Consider the following 19,142-nt stretch of genomic DNA (forward strand, 5'->3'; position numbering starts at 1 on the left):
AAACTATTGAAAGCAGCAAGGGAAAAATGACAAATAACATACAAGGGAACTCCCATAAGGTTAACAGCTGATTTCTCAGCAGAAACTCTACAAACCAGAAGGGAGTGGCATGATCTACTTAAAGCGTTGAAAGGGAAGAACCTAAGACCAAGATTACTGTACCTGGCAATGATCTCATTCAGATTAGGCGGAGAAATCAAAAGCTTTACAGACAAAAGCTAAGAGAATTCAGCACTACCAAACCAGCTCTACAACAAATGCTAAAGGAACTTCTCTAAGTGGGAAGCACAAGGGAAGAAAAGGACCTACAGAAACAAACCCAAAACAATTAAGAAAATGGTCATAGGAACATACATATTGATAATTACCTTAAACGTGAATGGATTAAGTGCTCCAACCAAAAGACACAGGCTGGCTGAATGGATACAAAAACAAGACCCATATACATGCTGTCTACAAGTGACCCACTTCAGACCTAGGGACACATACAGACTGAAAGTGAAGGGATGGAAAAAGATATTCCATGCAAATGGAAATCAAAAGAAAGCTGGAGTAGCAATCCTCATATCAGATAAAATAGACTTTAAAATAAAGAATGTTACAAGAGACAAGGAAGGACACTGCATAATGATCAAGGGATCAATCCAAGAAGAAGATATAACAATTATAAATATATATGAACCCAACATAGGAGCACCTCAATACATAGGGCAACTGCTAACAGCTATAAAAGAGGAAATTGACAGTAACACAATAATAGTGGGGGACTTTAACACCTCACTTACACCAATGGACAGATCATCCAAAATGAAAATAAATAAGGAAACAGAAGCTTTAAATGACACAATAGACCAGCTAGATTTAATTGATATTTATAGGACATTCCATCCAAAAACAGTAGATTACACTTCCTTCTCAAGTGCACAGGGAACATTCTCCAGGATAGATCACATCTTGGGTCACAAATCAAGCCTCAGTAAATTTAAGAAAATTGAAATCATATCAAGCATCTTTTCTGACCACAATGCTATGAGATTAGAAATGAATTACAGGGAAAAAAACATAAAAAATGATGTATGCATAGATGTATGCGTAGAACTGTACATTAAAATGTGTACATTTTATTGTGTATAAATTATACCTCAAAGTTGATTTCTAAAAACTAAAAAAAAAATGTTATGAGGGGAGGTAGGAATTAAAAACAAGCATACAACTCTTTTGAGAAGTTTGAGTATAAAACAAAAGCAGAGAAATGTGGAAATAGCTGAAGAGGAAATAAGGTTGAGAGTTTTTTAGGGGGAGTGAGTTAGTAGAGAGGGAGAAATTTAATTAGGGAGAGAAGGAGGCTCGTTGGAGCAATTTCTTTAGGTAGACAAGAAAGGATGGTTGTGGTGTGTAATTCAAAGGATTGACCGCAGATAGGATCATGGACAGTTCATTTATAGTTAACAGAAGGGAAGATGGAGTATAAAGATACAGATGCTTTAAGATTGGTAGACATTTGGGAGTTTGTGGAAGTTCTCTTCTGATTGGTCAGTGAAGTAGGAATTAAAATCATCAGCTGAGAGTAGGAATGGGGAGATGGTTTTGGGGTTTTGAGGATCAGGTAGAATGCACGAAACAATTAAATAGGACAGTAGCAAAGTGAATGGACTATGGGGAGGAGGACACTGCATGATTACCAGGCAGCAGTAAGAGCTCGAGTCAGGTTCTTGGTCATAAGTTTTAGGTGTTGTTTTAGTTGTTTTCTCCACCTTGTTCAGCTGCATGGGTGCTCACATGGACTAGGTGGAGAGTTGGATTTTACCAAAATTATATTTTTGCTAAAGGAGTAAGAGCAAAGGAGTTGAGGGAGCATATTTAAAATGGTGATTATAATTGACTAAAGAATTTGAAATGGGTAAGGAGAGAAAGGAGAAGGTTGGAAGGTGACATTAGATTCATGTATGGTCAAAACGTTTTGGGGTCTGAGTACATAAAAGTGTGTGCCGAAAAGATAAGAGGAACGATCAGAGTGGGTAATGACAAGGACTAGGGTAATGGTTCTCCAAGTATCATCTTGAGACCTCTCGGGGTCCTGAAGACCCTTTCATGGTGTCTGCAAGCTCAAAACTATTTTCATAATAATGAAAATATGAGTAGACTGTGGCTACATGATAAGTGATGACTAATGAAATATGTGCTCATGTGTTCTTGTGCTTTTAAATTTTGTTTTTGAATACAGTAAATGTCAATTGGATTAGATCCTAGAACAGAAATACATCAGAGCCTCAATAATGTTTTAAACAATTTTAGATTTATAGAAAATTTTCAAAGATAGTACAAAGAATTCCTGTATACCCCAAACCCAGTTTCAGTTTCTCCTAATGTCATCTTATATTACCATTGTACATTTGTCATTACTATTACTTTGCTATTAACTAAATTTCAGACTTTTTTTTTATTACTATCTCTTTTCTAGGATCCAATCCAGGAGACCATATTGCATTTAGTTGTTATGTCACCTTAGTCTCTCTGGTCTGCGAGTCTCTCAGCATTTTTAATTTTTCATGACCTTTTAGTTTTGAGGAATATAGGTCAGATATTTTGTAAAACATTCCTCAAATTGAGTTTCTTCTAATGTTTGTATCATGATAATACTGGGTTTATGGCTTTTTAGAGGTAAGGTGCCCTTCTCATCATATCAAGGGTACATGATATCCACATGACATCATGGGTGATGTTAACCTTGATCAAGGCAGTGTTTATCAGATTTCTCCACTATAAATTTACTGTTTTCCTCTTTCCATACTCTCTTCTTAGGAAGGAGATCACCCATTCTCACTGGGGAGGCGGCAGAGACTAAACTCCTCCTAGAGGGGGAAATACCTATATATATTATTTGGAATTCTTCTGAAAAAAAGATTTGTCTCTTATTCTCTAACATTTATTTATTTGTTTAGTCATTTATTTATATCAATATGGACTCATGTATATTTATTTTATACTTTGGGTAATAATTCACTACTACGTTATTTGTTCTGTTGCTCAAATTGTTCCAACTTTGACCATTGGGTGTTCTTTCAGGTTGCCTCAATATTTAAAAGTGTAAATGTTTGGTCTAGTTCATGATAATAGGATTGAGTTGCTGAGGCAGGGAAGAAGACAGTATTGTTGTAGGAGATTTTTAGGAATTCAGAGTTCAGGGAGTGAGAAGGAAGAGTAGTTTCAAAACATGACAGTGAGCCTAGAGCTAAAATCATCTAGAAATGAAAGGGAGGAATTGAATGATAGATGACAGTTTCATGAGTTTCGGAACAGCGTTGGGTGGGTGGTTCGAGGGGAGAGAGGGAGAATGATCTGAAATGGTAATATTACCTCTAGGGCCAGTGGTTTCTTCCAGGGCTATGAGAGGAAAAGCAGTCCTCTTTGAGAAGATTGCAGGGAAAGCAGTGTCTTCAGAGAAGAGTCAGGCTTCTTGTTAGAACAAGAAGAGAGTGATAGTGAGAGAACTGTTGAAGATATAGAGGATTTTGCTGGTAACAGATTGTCAATTCCAGAAGGCACAGTGAAAGAGAACCTCCTTCCAGTATTAGGGTGGAATAGGAGATGAAGGTAAGATAGAGGGCCTGCAAAGAGTTACGAAGATCAGTGTGCAAGGGCTGAGTGTAACCTGGGAGCTGTAGTTTCTTGTGGTTCCTGACATCAACAGCGGGGAAGGGAAAATGACTTTAGTCCTGGTGGAGGCAGGTAGTGGTGGTGAGGCTGTGAAAGTTTCTGGGGGGTGCTGTTTTGAGGTCTCCCTTTTGAGCTCTGCAGAGGAAGGCAAAGAAGTATGGAGAGGGACAATTTTACTGAGTATTCATGTGAACTCAGTTATGCAATTGAGGGCTTCCATTTGATCTGTATCAAGTGAATGATAAGAGGCCTGGAGCTGTCTGGTGTTACTAATGTATAATATATACACAGAAAACTGCACAAAACATAAGTGTTCAGCTTGATGAATTTTCACTAAAAGAACACACCTGTGTAACCAGCACTTAGATCAAGAAACATAATATTACCAGAACCCAAGAATTAACTGCCTCAAGAGCAACCACTCTTCTGATTTTTAACAAAATTGATTAATTTTGCCTGTTCTGGAAGTTTATATAAATGCAATTGTATAGCAGTACTCTTGTTTGCCTTCCTTTTCCCAATATCGTGACATTGATGTAGTTATAGTTTGCTTATTGTCGTTGTGTAGAACTCCATGTATGATATACTATAATTTATCCATCCTACTCTTGATGGACACTTGGTCTCTTTCTAGTTTTTGACTGTTTACAAAAACTGCTGCTGTGAATGTTCCTGAACTTGTCTTTCAGAGACATATATTCACATTTCTGTAAGATATATATATATATATTTAGAATTAATTTATTTTCGGCTGTGTTGGATCTTTGTTGCTGCACGTGGGTTTTCTCTAGTTGCAGCAAGCGGGGGCTACTTTTCATTGCAGTGGCTTCTCTTTGTTGTGGAGCATGGGCTCTAGGCTCACGGGCATCAGTAGTTGTGGCACGTGGGCTCTGTAGTTGTGGCTCGCGGGCTTTAGACTGCAGGCTCAGTAGTTGTGGTGCACGGGCTTATTGTTCCTTGGCATGTGGGATCTTCCTGGACCAGGGCTCGAACCCATGTCCCCTACATTGGCAGACAGGTTCTTAACCACCGGGCCACCAGGGAAGTCCTTGTAAGGTATATTTTTATGTGTGGCGTTGTTAGAGTATGCATGTGTTCAATTAGAGGATATTGCCAAAGTGTTTTCCGAGATACTGTACTAGTTTACATCCATGCTAGCTGTGTATAAATATTCTGGTTGCTTCATATCTTTTTCAGCACTTGGTACTATCTCTTTCATTCTAGCCATACTTGTAAGTGCGTGTGTGTGTGTGTGTGATATTTCCCTGATGACTAACAAATTTAAGCACCTTTTATATTAAGTTTCCATTTGGATAAGTGACATGCTTGCTTTTCCTATTGAATTTTCTGCCTTTTTCTTAATAATTTATGAGTTCTTTATATGTTCTGGATATGGGACTTTAGTCAGGTATGTCAATTGTAAGTATCTTCTCCCAGGCTTTAGTTTTGCCTTTTCATTCTCACAGTAGTATCTTTTGATGAATAGAAGTTTTTCTATTCCCCCCCACGCCCAGCTTTATTGAGGTATGATTGGCAAATAAAAATTATATATATTTAAGGTGTACGTGGTGTTTTGATATACAACAATCAAGCTAATTAACAAATCTATCACCTCACATAGTTACCATTTTTTTGTGTGTGTGTGTGGTGAGAACACTTAAGATCTACTCTCTTAGCAAATTTCAAGTATACATTATTACTAACTATGGTTACCATGCTGCACATTAGGTTACCAGAACTTATTCATCTTATAACTGAAAGTTTGTACCCTTTGGCCAACATCTCCCCATTTCCCCCACCCCCCTAGAAACCACCATTTTACTCTCTGTTACCATGAGTTTGACTTTTTTAGATTCCATGTACAAGTGAGATCTTGCAGTGTTTGTCTTTTTTGTCTGGCTTATTTAACTTAGCGTAAGGTCCCCCAGGTTCATCCATGTTGTTGCAAATGGCAGGATTTTCTTCTTTGTAAGGCTGAATAATATTCCATTGTGTGTGTGTATGTGTATCACATTTTCTTATCCATTCATTTGTTGGCAGACAGAAGTTCTTCTAATGAATCCAATTTATAAAAACCCTTTTATGATTAGTGCTTTTGTGCCTCCTATTTAAACATTTTTTGCCTACCCCAAGGTTATGAAGGTATTCTCTTATGTTTTCTCCTCAAATTTTTGTTTTACTTTTTTAAAATTAGATCTGTGATCCAGCTGCAACTGACTTTTCCATATGGCACGAGCTATAGGTTGTGGTTCTCTCCCCACCCCGTACCCCATGTAGCTGTCCAGTTGACCTAGTTCCATTTTTTTATAAAGACTACTCTTTCCCTACTGAATTACAGTGTCACTTTGCTCATAAATCAGGTGATAATATATGTGTAGGTCTGTTTCTGGTCACTCTAAATTGTTCCATTTTCTTTTTTGGGAATGATAATATGATGATAATATGATAATACTTTATGGTAATACCACACTGTCTTAATTACTATGGTTTTGGTAAGTTTTATAGTAAGCCTTGATATTTAGAAATCCAAGTCCTCCAACTCTGTTGTTCTTCAAGATTGCTTTGACTATTCTTGATCCATTTGCATATGCCTCTTGATTCCTTTTAACCTTTTAAAAATTAATTTTAAGTAGAGAATTATTTTGAAATTTTGTAAAAATTTTACCTCCCCAATTCTCTGTAACTTGATGTAGTGTCACTCTACTTGGGATTGCTTTCTGTCCTAATTTACTAGATAAATAGTGGATAAATACAAAAGAAAACTCATGTGCATTTCTATTTACCTTGCTTCATTTTGCTTCACAAACATGTATAACAGGATAAAAATAAGTAGATCTAGGTAGAAAGAAAATAAGGGTAAGTGTATAATATAAAATGATAAATAAAATTAATCCTGGCCTGCTTACAGAGTTAGGGCAGAAACTTTGACTCCCATTTTATTAAAATCAAAGCAAAGAGAATCTGTAATGAGATTCACAGTATCCATAATATAAAAGCAAACCAGGACTTCCCTGGTGGCACAGTGGTTAAGAATCCACCTGCCAATGCAGGGGACATGGGTTTGACCCCTGGTCCAGAAAGATCCCACATGCTGCAGAGCAACTGAGCCTGTGCGCCACAACTACTGAGCCTGCGCTCTAGAGCCTGTGAGCCACAACTACAGAGCCCACGTGCCACAACTACTGAAGCCTGCGTGCCTAGAGCCCGTGCTCCGCAACAAGAGAAGCCACTGCCATGAGAAGCCCACACACTGCAACGAGAGCAGCCCCCGCTCACCACAACTAGAGAAAACCCGTGCACAGCAACGAAGACCCAACGCAGCCAAAAATAAAAATAAAAATAAAAAAATTAAAAAAAATCAGTTACTACAATTAAAAAAACAAAAAAGAAAAAGTAAACCAGTTACTCTAAAGGAGAGTTTTTCCTGGTATTGAAAAATGTGATTGAAAGATGTGATTTTTCTCCTCCTTCGGATTTTAAAGGGAAGAACGTGATCTAGCAGGGTTTTCAGTAACATTTTGGGCATAATTCCAAAGCCCAGTTTATTTGAATGGACAGTTCTATAAAATCAATAATATGGTACAAATATGTGGTTTTCTAATAGTCTGGCTTGATCCAAGGATAAAATTTAGAATAAAAAAGGGCTATTTTTTTTTTTTTGCGGTACGTGGGCCTCTCACTGTTGTGGCCTCTCCCGTTGCGGAGCACAGGCTCCGGACACGCAGGCTCAGCGGCCATGGCTCACGGGCCCAGCGGCTCCGCGGCATGTGGGATCTTCCCGGACCGGGGCACGAACCCGTGTCCCCTGCATCGGCAGGCGGACTCTCAACCACTGTGCCACCAGGGAAGCCCAAAAAGGGCTATTTTTTATCCTGAAAAAATAAGATGCATATCTCTCAAGTAATTCTTCATGTATGAATAAATGAATTAGTGAATATATATTTTTTTCTTAATCATTTTTTTAAATGGAAATTAGACAACAGAAACATTAGAATGTATTCTTTGCAAGAACCTGTGTTGTTCATTATGAAGTATCTGTATACTTTGATAGACAGCTGAGTAGAGGCTATACAAGTTGATATTCTTTGATAATAATATTGCACAGTAATAACACTTTTATTGCAAGGTACTGTAATAAGTGCTTTTATTTACATTTTTTCATTTAATTCTCACAATAATCCATTGAAAGTAGGTACTGTGGTTAGCCCTATTTCGTGAATGAAAAAAGTAAGGCAAATAAACTGCCCAAGCTTATACTATAAGTAAGAATAGAATCAGGATTCAGTTTCTGTCAATTCTGTCCCGGTTTCTACTACATGATAATGCTGATTAAAATTAAGAAGGCTAATGCAGGGTTTGTGCCTGACTTAGGAGGTTAGGAAATTCAGCTAGAGCTAATAAAGTTTCTCCTCAAGAAACAGTTTTTAAGTTTATTCTCCTATAGATGGATGGGTGAAGAAAACTACATTGTACTTTGACAAAAGTTTTGCTTGAGATAAATTTGTTTTGCATTTCCTTTACTTCCTTTTTTCTTATTTATACTTAAGTAAATTCCAATCTTATGAATAACTATTGTTAAGACTACGGTCATTATCTTGGATATTACCACTTTACTTCTGTTTTATGAATATTAAGCTTTCAGGGAACCAAGTGGCTTGCCTAGATAGATTGTTACTGTAGTAAAGAACTGAAATATAAGCAAATTAAATTAATGCTTTGTATAAAGTTAGTTTTGGATGCACGTCTTTTTATATTTTCAGTTTTAAAATGTTTTTCGCAGTTTTCTTTTTTTTAATGAATTTATGTATTAACTTATTTATTTTTGGCTGTGTTGGGTCTTCGCTGCTGTGTGCAGGCTTTCTCTGGTTGTGGCGAGTGGGGGCTACTCTTCCTTGCGGTGTGCGGGCTTCTCATTGCGGTGGCTTCTCTCATTGCGGTGGCTTCTCTCATTGCGGAACACGCATTCTAGGCGCGGGGGCTTCAGTAGTTGGGGCACGCAGTAGTTGTGGCACAAGGGCTTAGTCGCTCCGCGGTATGTGTGATCTTCCTGGGTCAGGGATCGAACCTGTGTCCCCTGCATTGGCAAGCAGATTCTTAACCACTGCAGCATGAGGGAAGTCCCTCTACAGTTTCCTTAAGATGCATTATCTACTTGGAATTATTTAATTAAAACTAGGGGAAAATGTCCAGTATGTTTTGCAGCTGGTATTACTAAAAGCTGAATGAAAAATTGCAGAGCCAATTTCATCATGTTATGATATTTATACTTTTGTCAAAATTGTTGCTTTTTTTTTTTTTTGCGGTACGCGGGCCTCTCACGGTTGTGGCCTCTTCCGTTGCAGAGCACAGGCTCTGGACGCGCAGGCTTAGCGGCCATGGCTCACGGGCCTAGCCATTCCGCGGCATGTGGGATCCTCCCGGACCGGGGCACGAACCCGTGTCCCCTGCATCGGCAGGTGGACTCTCAACCACTGCGCCACCAGGGAAGCCCAAATTGTTGCATTTTAATGCTTGTTTGTGCACATTGGTTTTGAAATGAACCCAGTAATTTATGTTTGAAACTGCTTTAATTTCACAAGTAGCTAAATTTTATAGGATTACTTCTATTCTTGGTAATCTGACTATAAAGAAAATATATTCAATATTTTAACATTTTTCTATGTTAATTTTCAGGTTGAAGGTTTAGAACAGATGTGGAAAGATGTTCACTTCAGAGAAAGGGGTTGTGGAGGAATGGTTGTCAGAGTTTAAGGTAATATTTACTGTTTTAATATAATAGTTATATTCCAAAGAAGTTGTGTCTGCGGTTTAAATTCCAGTGACTTTTTTTTTTTAATGGCTAAAAAGCTTAATATCTGTGGAAGCAAAATAATGTTCCAAAAAATCTTATTAGGGGATTATTTACACATAGTAATCTTTCCTAGGAAATTGACTCCTTTTTTCACCAAGTAGTTTAGTTTGTTTTCTCCCTTTTATGGCAACACCACAAAGAATGGTTAAAGTCTCTGAAAGTTGATGTCATTCTCTCCAACCAGCATGAAAGATTCACTGTTGAAATGTTTCTCCCAATTTGGGGGGCACTGGGAGTGGGCAGATCAATGATGAGGAGGAGATGGGAAGATATTTGTCCAACTTTCTATCAGTGCATCTTTCTCTAGCTGGCTAACCCAGTGCCTGTATAAGCAGTATATAACTCTTGGTTAGTTGATGAAGAAAAATAAAACTCTGTTTTCTTGTCTCATGAACTCTTCTTTATGATAGTTAAAATAGTGTTCCTTTAACCAGTTAACTAACTTCTTTTTGTCCCCTGGGTCTTGTTGTTACACATAATTATGTGAGCTTCCTGATCATGAACCACAGGAAGGAAGGGTTTGGGCTGAAATTGTCATTTTTTGTCCAGCCAAGTTAGCCCAAGGCCTCGGACAAAAGCCAGACTTATTGGCTTGTTTCAGTGAGGGAGACTATACAATAGGTACCCTGTAGGCATCTCACCAAACAAAGGAAAAAATAAAATTGTTATAGGATTTTCAGAAAAGGTGAAATTTAAACGAAACAGTATTTTGATAGACTCAAAACAAAGCAGAGCTATGTGTAATGGGGTTAAAATCTGGCCTGGACTGTGAAGTGGACCCAGGGTCATGTTGTCTTGGGAACTACAAAGTTAACATCTGTGTGGAATGTTCGGTTCAGAAACCCCTTATCTGAAGCCTGCTTCTCTGTGTCTAGGTGACTTAGATCCTCCTGCCAAGAGTGGGATGTTTCATTCTTAACCAATATATGTTTAAATGACAAAGTTCTTGATATCTATGATTTTAGATTACAAGGCTTCTCACTGAGTAAGAATACAGTAGTCATTCAAAAATGGAGGTTATGACACTTTTTAGCTGCAGTATGTCCTTGAGAGAAGCAATGTGTCCTATTAATTTTGTAGCTGGCCTTACCCGTCGTTATCTCATCCTGATGAATGACAAAGGTTTTCATTTTCTCAGCTTTTATAGTCATGAATTGAATATCTTTCTGTGGATCCCGTAACTCATTAAAGTGATGTAGTTATACATGCACTTATAAAAGGGCACTGTATAGAGCATACATATTTTAATAGTTTGATTAAATCTGGTGTGTGCCTTTTTTTCTTACGTATGTTGTCTTTGTGTTTTTAAGCTTTTTTCCTGCTTCAAGAGTGTTTAATATGGTTCAGTACCATGATTTTTTTTTTTTGGCAAGTTGATTAAAATTGTCAAGTTTAGCAGTTGAATACCACTTCTAGGGCATTCTTATATTAATGATGAAGTAAAATTTGCAAAAGCAAATAGAGCCAGTTAGCCGTTCTTTACTATGGGAGTTGTGTCAAGAGGGCTCGATAAAGGAGGTGAGGCTTAGGGGAGGATCAACTATTAAGGCAAATAACTGAAAATCATGACTAATTCTCTTCCCTTCCCATCTTTTTGTTTATTTCTTTCCCTTCCTGGGAAGGAAACTTTTCCTTGAGAGGAGGGGAGTAAGATCCTGGGCCCCATGAAATAAAAGGTTATTTAACTTTCCCCTAATCCGCCAAAATTAAATTTACCCAATTTTCAATCAGTTTGACATAACAAATGATTTAAATTATTGTCAAGTATAAGGGAAGATATTTCCTATTCCTTGGTTAATTTGGTAGGCATTTCTGAAAATTATTTTGAATTGTGTTAATGTGTGTTGAATTCAGCTCTGTTTATATTTGATGAAGAAATTAAGGTTACCAGACAAAATCAGCAGCATAGTAAAAGTGATAGAAGATAGGAAAGTGCATGAGAACAAATCTCCCAAGTATACTTTTAAAATTGAATATCTTGTCTTTTGAAATGATTTGTGATGTTAATTATGTATTTTGGTGAAAGTATTTAAGAAGTAAAGTTTAGGGATCATCTATCTATCTACCTATCTATATATCTATCTATCTATCTGTCATCTATCTATGCCTCTGCTTGGTTGTTTAATCTAATAACCGTGGTGCTAATAAGGCCAAGGTCATCATGATTAATAAAGTAAGTGGTACAGAGTACATGGGGCTGAGAAGTCAGACACCCTTTGGTCTAATCATAATTTTTCCTCTAGGTGGTTTTACGATGTTGGACAAATCACATAACTTCTTTGGGTCTCAGTATCCTCACCAGAAAACGTGAAATAGGTGGTCTTTGAAGATGATTTTAGCTGTGCACTGTTCCATGGGTACAGTCTGAACCCCCAACCTCATAAGGTCACTCAACATTCTTTCAAATGCACAAAGACAATGCAGTTTGCTTTGGGCAATTTTTATTTCTTTTTTCTTCTTTGCCTTTGGAAAAACTAGTATTTACTCTAGCTATGGGCCCTCATTAATATTCTCTTAGTATACCAACAAAGAGAATTAGACTCAGACTTCATCATGAATAGTTAGTTCAATCTCTGTCTTTACAAATATTTATTTGTAAAATATTATCTTTCAGATTGTATTGTGTTTTTCTTAATGTTATATGTAGATTTATCCACCAAATTTTTGATTTTTCTGGTAGTCACTGAATCGCAATATGTGACTCAAAATCTAGTCTTATGTGTAGTGTTGTTGGTCAGAATTGTTTTATTTATTGGTTCTCCACCCATCTGTCCATCTTCATTAATTCTCTTCTACCCAACTCATATCACTTCCTTACATTTTATAAAAGCCATCTGCCAAATGATACTTTAGTATGAAGCATCTGTCTTCTTCAAATTTTGCCAACACTAATTTCCTACCATAATGTCCCATTATAACTTCTTTTGTCTCCAGTTCTGCCTTCTGAAAAGTGAGAAAGCTTAGCTGGTATTTAAGAAGGGAAGTACCTTTGAACTAGTACAGTGTAAGAAAATTTAAAGGTTTGCTGTCATAGTATTTAAATCCATAGGCTCTTTTAGATCTTAAGGTTTTCAAAGCACTGTTCATAAACACAGCAATTGTATTTTCTCTCCTTCTATAGACAAAAGTAACTTTTCCCACATTCACAAAATGAAATAATGACAGAATTGTGATAAAATATAATAGTTCACTACACTAATTTTTGGGAGATCCTTCCTCTCATTTAGCAGTAGTAGCCTAGGCCCAGGATATTTTCTAGAACTTGTCTTTTCAGAAAAGAGCTGTCCTTTTGCTTTTGGCTGTTTCACAAAAAATATTTTACCTCATGAGGGTTAATTGGTACATAAACTGAAAATTGTAGTTCACATTTTTAATGACTCTTCCAGTTTTGGCCTAGATAGTGTATGTAATAATCTTTCTATTCACTAATCATTTTTTAAGATTTATTTTTCAATTCACTTGGTTTAAAATTTTATGTTTAGACACGCGTGTGCATGTGTGCACATATACACACATATATTAATGTGTTTTACATGTATACTTAGGTTCGTTATCATTCAGGTGATTGGAAATCTGTTGTTTGACTATTATTCCCTTTTATATAAATTCCATCAATATTAGGTTACTCTTGATCAAATAACGGAAATGGAATGTTGCCTGGAGGTCTTTTGCTACATGCTTTTGAAATACTGAAGAAAGCCCTAATCTCCCCTTTGTGTAAGCAGCTGCAGCGAAACTCCCCGCTTCCGTCCCCCCCCCCAAGAATTGTGGGAGGTTCCCAGACAGTTCACATTTACTTACCATTCTGGTAAACAAAGCTATCTTAATAAATTTAAAAAAGAAGCTCTTCACTCATATATCTTAAGGTGAAATGTGACCTATTTTTAAAGAATCTACTGAAGAGTAAACAGTGACAGTATTTATTTCTTATTTTGTTCATCTATATAAATGTCTTCAGCAAAGATTTGAGTACGAGGCTTTGTGCTGAATGCTGTGGATGGAGAGATAAGATAGTTCTTGCCCTCAAGGAGTTCACAGTAGGGTAAAAATGAACCAAATGTCCTTATTATAAAAATTAATGCTGTTTAATTTTCTATGTCTATTTATGCACACACCCACCTATATACACTAACCATAACCCATTTTAAATCATGAAATACTAGGATGTGGGACATGTAAGAAATAGTGTATATCTTGGCATGACTGTTAGCAATATCTTGAGACATTATATCTACTGCAGGATTAACATTGTTGACTAATTGGTTGATTGATAGAAATAATTTTCATGGGAAAAAATAATGACTTGGGAGATAGAAGTTGTTAAGGAAGGGGTATACTCTAGAAGGATAGGTTTTTATCATTTGTTATGATGAAGTGGGTTTTTGTTTTTTTGTTTTTCTTCAGATTTCCCTACTACTTTTATCCTAAACCGTCTGACTTACTACTGGAGTTTTATCTCTTCCCATTCCTCTCTGGTCATAGTGTCCTTTCTGAAAGGGTGGCTCTGTGATTAGTTGCTGCTATTTTAAATGGAATTAAGAACACTAGTTTGTTGGTAGTGTGACTATCTTCTTCTCCAGTTCTGAGAAGTAAAAAATTTCCCCCCAATTCTGTAAAGTAGAACAGTCTTACTTAACAGTCACAACATGTAACTCAGGAGTTACTTTGATAGATGATCTGTGGCTTTAAGGTTTGAAACATTAGATCCTTATATAACATGTTTATTAAGAAACAGGATAAAATACTGCTAATAAGATTGATAACCTGTATAATGCTACAAAAAATGTATCTCTGGCTTTACAAATGATTTGTATTCTTATTTCTAACCCCAAACTGTGATCAAAGATGAAGTGCTGAATGTTAATTTATGTCCCTGTTGATGTTGAGGATTAAATATATCTTTTATTTTATTTTTACAATTTTTTTGTTGAGATATAATTCACATAATGAAAAATTCACTATTTTAAGATGAAAATACAGTGGTTTTTAGTGGTTTTACAATGTTGTGCCACTAACACAAGCATCTAATCCTAGGACATTTCCATCACCTCCAAAAGAAACTCCATACCTGGTTAGTCACTCCCAATTCTTCCTTCTCCCAATTCCCTGTCCCCCAATCTCTGGCAACAACTAGTCTGCTTTCTGTATATGGATTTGTCTGTTCTGGACATTTCATAAAAATAAAATGTATTTTTTAAAATTTGTTTAGACACTACCAGAAACATCTTTACCAAATTATGCTACAAATTTGAAAGACAAGAGTTCTTTAGTTTCATCTCTCTATAAAGTTATCCAGGAGCCACAAAGTGAGGTAAGTACTCTAACAGTTTATTGTGCTAGTAGTATTCATTTGATTGCTTTTTTAATTTGTTACTGTGAAAAATAACACATATATTAAAAAGGGTAAGAAAAGTATAGCTTAAAGAATTATAATATATATTCTGGAGTGTTTAGCTGATTACTTTTGAGAAGTGGATAGAGGGATAAGAGAAGAATACTTTATGTGCAGAAAAATGGCAGAATAAAAAAAACTATAATAAAATGAGCTCCAGTGTACCATCACCCAGACCAAGAAATAGAATTATTACCATATTCCAAAGCCACCTCTGAACATGTTCCTGCTCATCTACCTATGCATTGTGTATGTAGGTATCTGTCTATCTATCTATATATCTATCTTGCTGGAGATAGCCTTGGAAAGTCTGGGTCACTGCATTCATTTATTCATTCAGCAAATATTTGTGTGCCCATTATGAGCCAGCTGCAGTGCTAGGAAACAGAAAATCAAAGATGAGTAGCACATGGTCTTTATCCCGTAAGAGGAAAGGGAGGAAATATGTAAATACATGCTTTCAAGGCAATGCCTAACTGAGTCTAGATGGATTTGCACATGTTTTCCAGGTGTGGAAAGTAAAAGGACATTCCAAGCTGTAGGGATAGTATATGGAGGCCTGAGAAAATATGCGGAATTTGAGGAGTAGCAAGTAGTTTGGTCCTGCTGGTGTTTTTCCCAGTCCTTTCTTCTTTTCTCTGCGTGCCCCTCCACCCCACCCCGCATTTCCTTTTCTTTTTTAGATAGCAAGTTTACTTTGAAGGTGACAAAATGATCTATACTCCAGATTCTGGTGCTTATAAATCCAACCATTCATAGTAGAAATATAATAGGTAAGGATTGGAAATAGTGAGGAAAATCAAAAGGCATGGCATTCAGATAAAAGCAAATAGGCTAATGCAGTAGTTAACAAGAGATGAAAGACTGTTGGGAACTGAAGCTGGAAAGGTAGGTACCATGGCGGGCCTAGAATTCCATCATAAGCAGGTTAGACTTTTTTTGCGCTGATGACTTGACCAGTTGATTGTTTTAGGAAGGTGGCTATGTGGAGGACAGATTGGAGAATGGAAAAAATGAAAGCAAGAAGACTAGGAGGCTATGACAACAGTGTAGGAGGGCTGTTGAGAACCTGAACTAGGGCAGTGTCAGTGGGAATGGAAAGAGGTGGAGTAGAGAGGAGGAGTATGAGGTATGCATTCTTCTTATACTTGAGTTTGGTAGGTGAAACAATAGGCTCTAAGACCACTAGTCCTATTATCTAGCGGCAAAACAACTTACACCCTGGCGTCTAGTCCTATGTGGACCTATATGCCTTTGGGATGAAACTATCAAAACTAGAGTCTTTTGTTATTTGAGTAGGTAACCTCTTTTGGAGGGGGTCTAGAATAACCCAGCTTCTACTGATTATTCCATAAAGAAGATTATAAAGATTATGAATTTTAGGTGCTGAAAAAAAGACTAGGGTTTATATTGACAAGACAAAAACTTTAACTGGAATAACTAAATAGAGCAACCTTCCTCCTTCCCAAAGCTTCTTAATTTGTATAGTAGCTTGTTTTCTTGAAGGGTTTTAGTTTTTGAAGTATTTGGGTAGAAGCTGTCTTACAGTTTTCCATGTTTATTTGAGAATTATTTTACCAAATGGATCAAGTATAGCTGTGTGCTTTATTATTATTTTTTTAACAAATTAAGTCTTATTTATCATTTACTGATCAGTATTTTGAAAGACTTAAAAATTATTTCTCTAATGAAGTGTGTTTTAACCAGGCTGCTTTGGATAGAGGTAAATTTCTGATAGGCTAGTTTGGTTCATAACATTTCTTTCATTCAGATGACAGTGAGCTCTGATGGCTCAGAGCAGTATATCTCAGACTATTTGTGGTGAAGTACCAGTTTAATATTTTTTTTCCAGTCTCTCACAGACCAATATGTGTACCTAATGTGTATGACAAGTATGCAACTCACATCACATGCGAGGTACCACATAAATTTGATGACCCCTAACTGATCCATACTCTGTTCAATAAGTCTGCTGATCACCCTCTTGGTTATTGCAGCCATATCAAGTTGCTATAAAAGTTTTTAAATATTTCCTCTCAATTTCTGTATTTATATTGTTGAGGACTGGTAACAGTTTGTAGATGGTCTTCAGTCCATGGACCACACTTTCAGAAGCACTGGTTTAGGAGGTTTTGCATGTAAGTTTGTTTTATGTTTTTAGCCTGATGAATGTGGTAAAGACAGTGTGTATTCTGTATTCTTAAAAAGACAACTCAGTCTTTAAAAATGTACTTAGAAGTGCTTCTAAAATATAGCAGTGTCTACTTTAACATCATAACCTTCCTTTTGCTCTTTAGAACATTTTGTGTCTTAAAGTGGAGATATTCCCAAAAAGTTGACGTCATTGTCTTTTGGCATTTTTGAAATTTGGAACGTTGATTCTGCTGTTATTTGAAGTCTGGGAAATTTGGTATTTGGATTTTACAAGTAGTACTTTTTCATTATTCAGTTAAATTCATTTGATAAATATTTATTGAACACATATAGTGTGCCAGAAATCACTTAGAAATGTAGCAGTGAACAAAACAGAACAAATTCTTTTTCTTATAGATTAGAACTTGTATTCTGGTAGGTGAAAGAAACATTAAACAAATACCTAAATGTATAATAAAATGTCAGTGATAAAACTGTGAAGATAAATAAAGCAGAGTAGGGGAAGTATGTGTTGGGACTGAGGAGGTGATGGTTGAATTAAGGTCTGAATGAATTAGAGGAAGAAAATAAAACTGGGGCAAGAGCTTTCCAGAGAGGGAATAGTAAGTGCAAAGGCCCTGAGGCAGGTATGTGTGGCAGGCTCAAGAAACTGTAAAGAGGCAGTTTATGGATACAATGAAATTTCCTTAACCAGTGCTTTTAACTGACTAAGATAGGCATAGGATTAGAGGCTAACAATGCTCAAGTCTGTTATGAAACCAGCTGTTTTTTTTGAAAAAGCTGCATAAAATCTTCTAGGCATAGCAATCCCAGAGTGAGAGGAGGTCAGTTCATTGGCTACTGGCACATGAAGAGTAGTGCCCTCCAACTTTTCTGTATCTGTTTCCTACCTGTATTCTCAGTAACTGTTCAATTCAAAAAAAGTTTGGAAGATTCTCTTGTGAATTTACCCAAACTTAGCTCTTTTCCATCTTCTATCCCTGCTTTAGTCATTTAAAGGCATTTTTATGATACATTTCTGTTACCATTAAAATTCTCTCTTAAGATACAGCTTCTTACTTATGAATAGATTGTTGTAAAATTTCATTTGTAACTCAGTTGTTTCAGAATTCAGAATGTATTTTAGAATGGAAAGAAGGTACATGATGATTAGACCATAAAAAGGCCATTTAACACATCAAAATATACTTGAGGTGCAGTTCTCTCTTAACAGTATTATGAAACCTATCCACCAAGTATAACAATGTTTTCATGAGAAAATAATTCAAAAGTTCAAGCAGGACACTAGGAATACAGCATGTTCTAATGCTCCATTGCTTGTCTCAAATATATTCAGGTTAGGGCTTCCCTGGTGGCGCAGTGGTTGAGAGTCCACCTGCCAATGCAGGGGACGCGGGTTCGTGCCCCAGTCCGGGAGGATCCCACGTGCCGCGGAGCAGCTGGGCCTGTGAGCCATGGCCGCTGAGCCTGCGCGTCCGGAGCCTGTGCTTTGCAGTGGGAGAGGCCGCAACAGTGAGAGGCCGCATATCGAAAAAAAAAAAAATATATATATATATATATATATATTCAGGTTAGATAAGTCAAACACTGCTTGTGTTTCCCACATTGTATATTGTTTTATTCTTTTCCGACATTTTTCAGGTATGTTTATAAAGGAGTTAGAAAGCCTTGCCTTCAGTCAGACTTTCCTGAGCTGTGTGATGTTTTTGGTTTCAGTTGATAGCTTCTTTGTCTCAATTTCCTTATGTAGAAAGTATACATGAGGGTAATGACATTGTACCATATAATATTGTGGGAATTAAATGGGTTCATATATGTGAACGTACTTTGCAAGCTGTAAAATCCTGCACAGATACTGGTATTTACCTCTAGTGTTTTGATACGCATAATTTCATCTAATCTCATTGCAGTATATAACTTCTGCATCCCTTTTGAATCTGTCTTCATTTGGTTCTGCTTTCATAAACCAAAACTCCATTTAATTTTAGATTTTAAACCAGTTTAAAAGGCCTTTTGGAGTGTTTTGATTAAAATTGATTATGTGTTCATGCAGCCTATTGAATAAATTTTCAGCATAAAGTTTCACAA

At 36.6% G+C, this 19,142-nt stretch overlaps 1 protein-coding gene across 9 annotated transcripts in view; it reads left to right on the forward strand.

Moving 5' to 3' along the window:
- Nucleotides 1-19,142, forward strand: part of FAM126A (family with sequence similarity 126 member A) — a 149,138-nt gene that overhangs the window by 31,187 nt on the left and 98,809 nt on the right. For all 9 annotated transcript variants that reach the window (XR_003795086.1, XR_003795087.1, XR_003795090.1 and 6 more), the window contains exons 2-3: nucleotides 9,331-9,409; nucleotides 14,718-14,819. Coding sequence is in view for 3 of the 9 variants with exons in the window: in XM_029232897.1 (XP_029088730.1) it covers nucleotides 9,359-9,409; nucleotides 14,718-14,819 (153 nt within the window). In the remaining 6 variants the exon portion in view is untranslated. The remainder of the gene's footprint in view (nucleotides 1-9,330; nucleotides 9,410-14,717; nucleotides 14,820-19,142) is intronic.

Source organism: Monodon monoceros, unplaced genomic scaffold (genome assembly GCF_005190385.1).
Source record: "Monodon monoceros isolate NGI ecotype Baffin Bay Population unplaced genomic scaffold, NGI_Narwhal_1 Super_Scaffold_2, whole genome shotgun sequence".
In the NCBI taxonomy this organism is placed as follows: Eukaryota; Metazoa; Chordata; class Mammalia; order Artiodactyla; family Monodontidae; genus Monodon; species Monodon monoceros.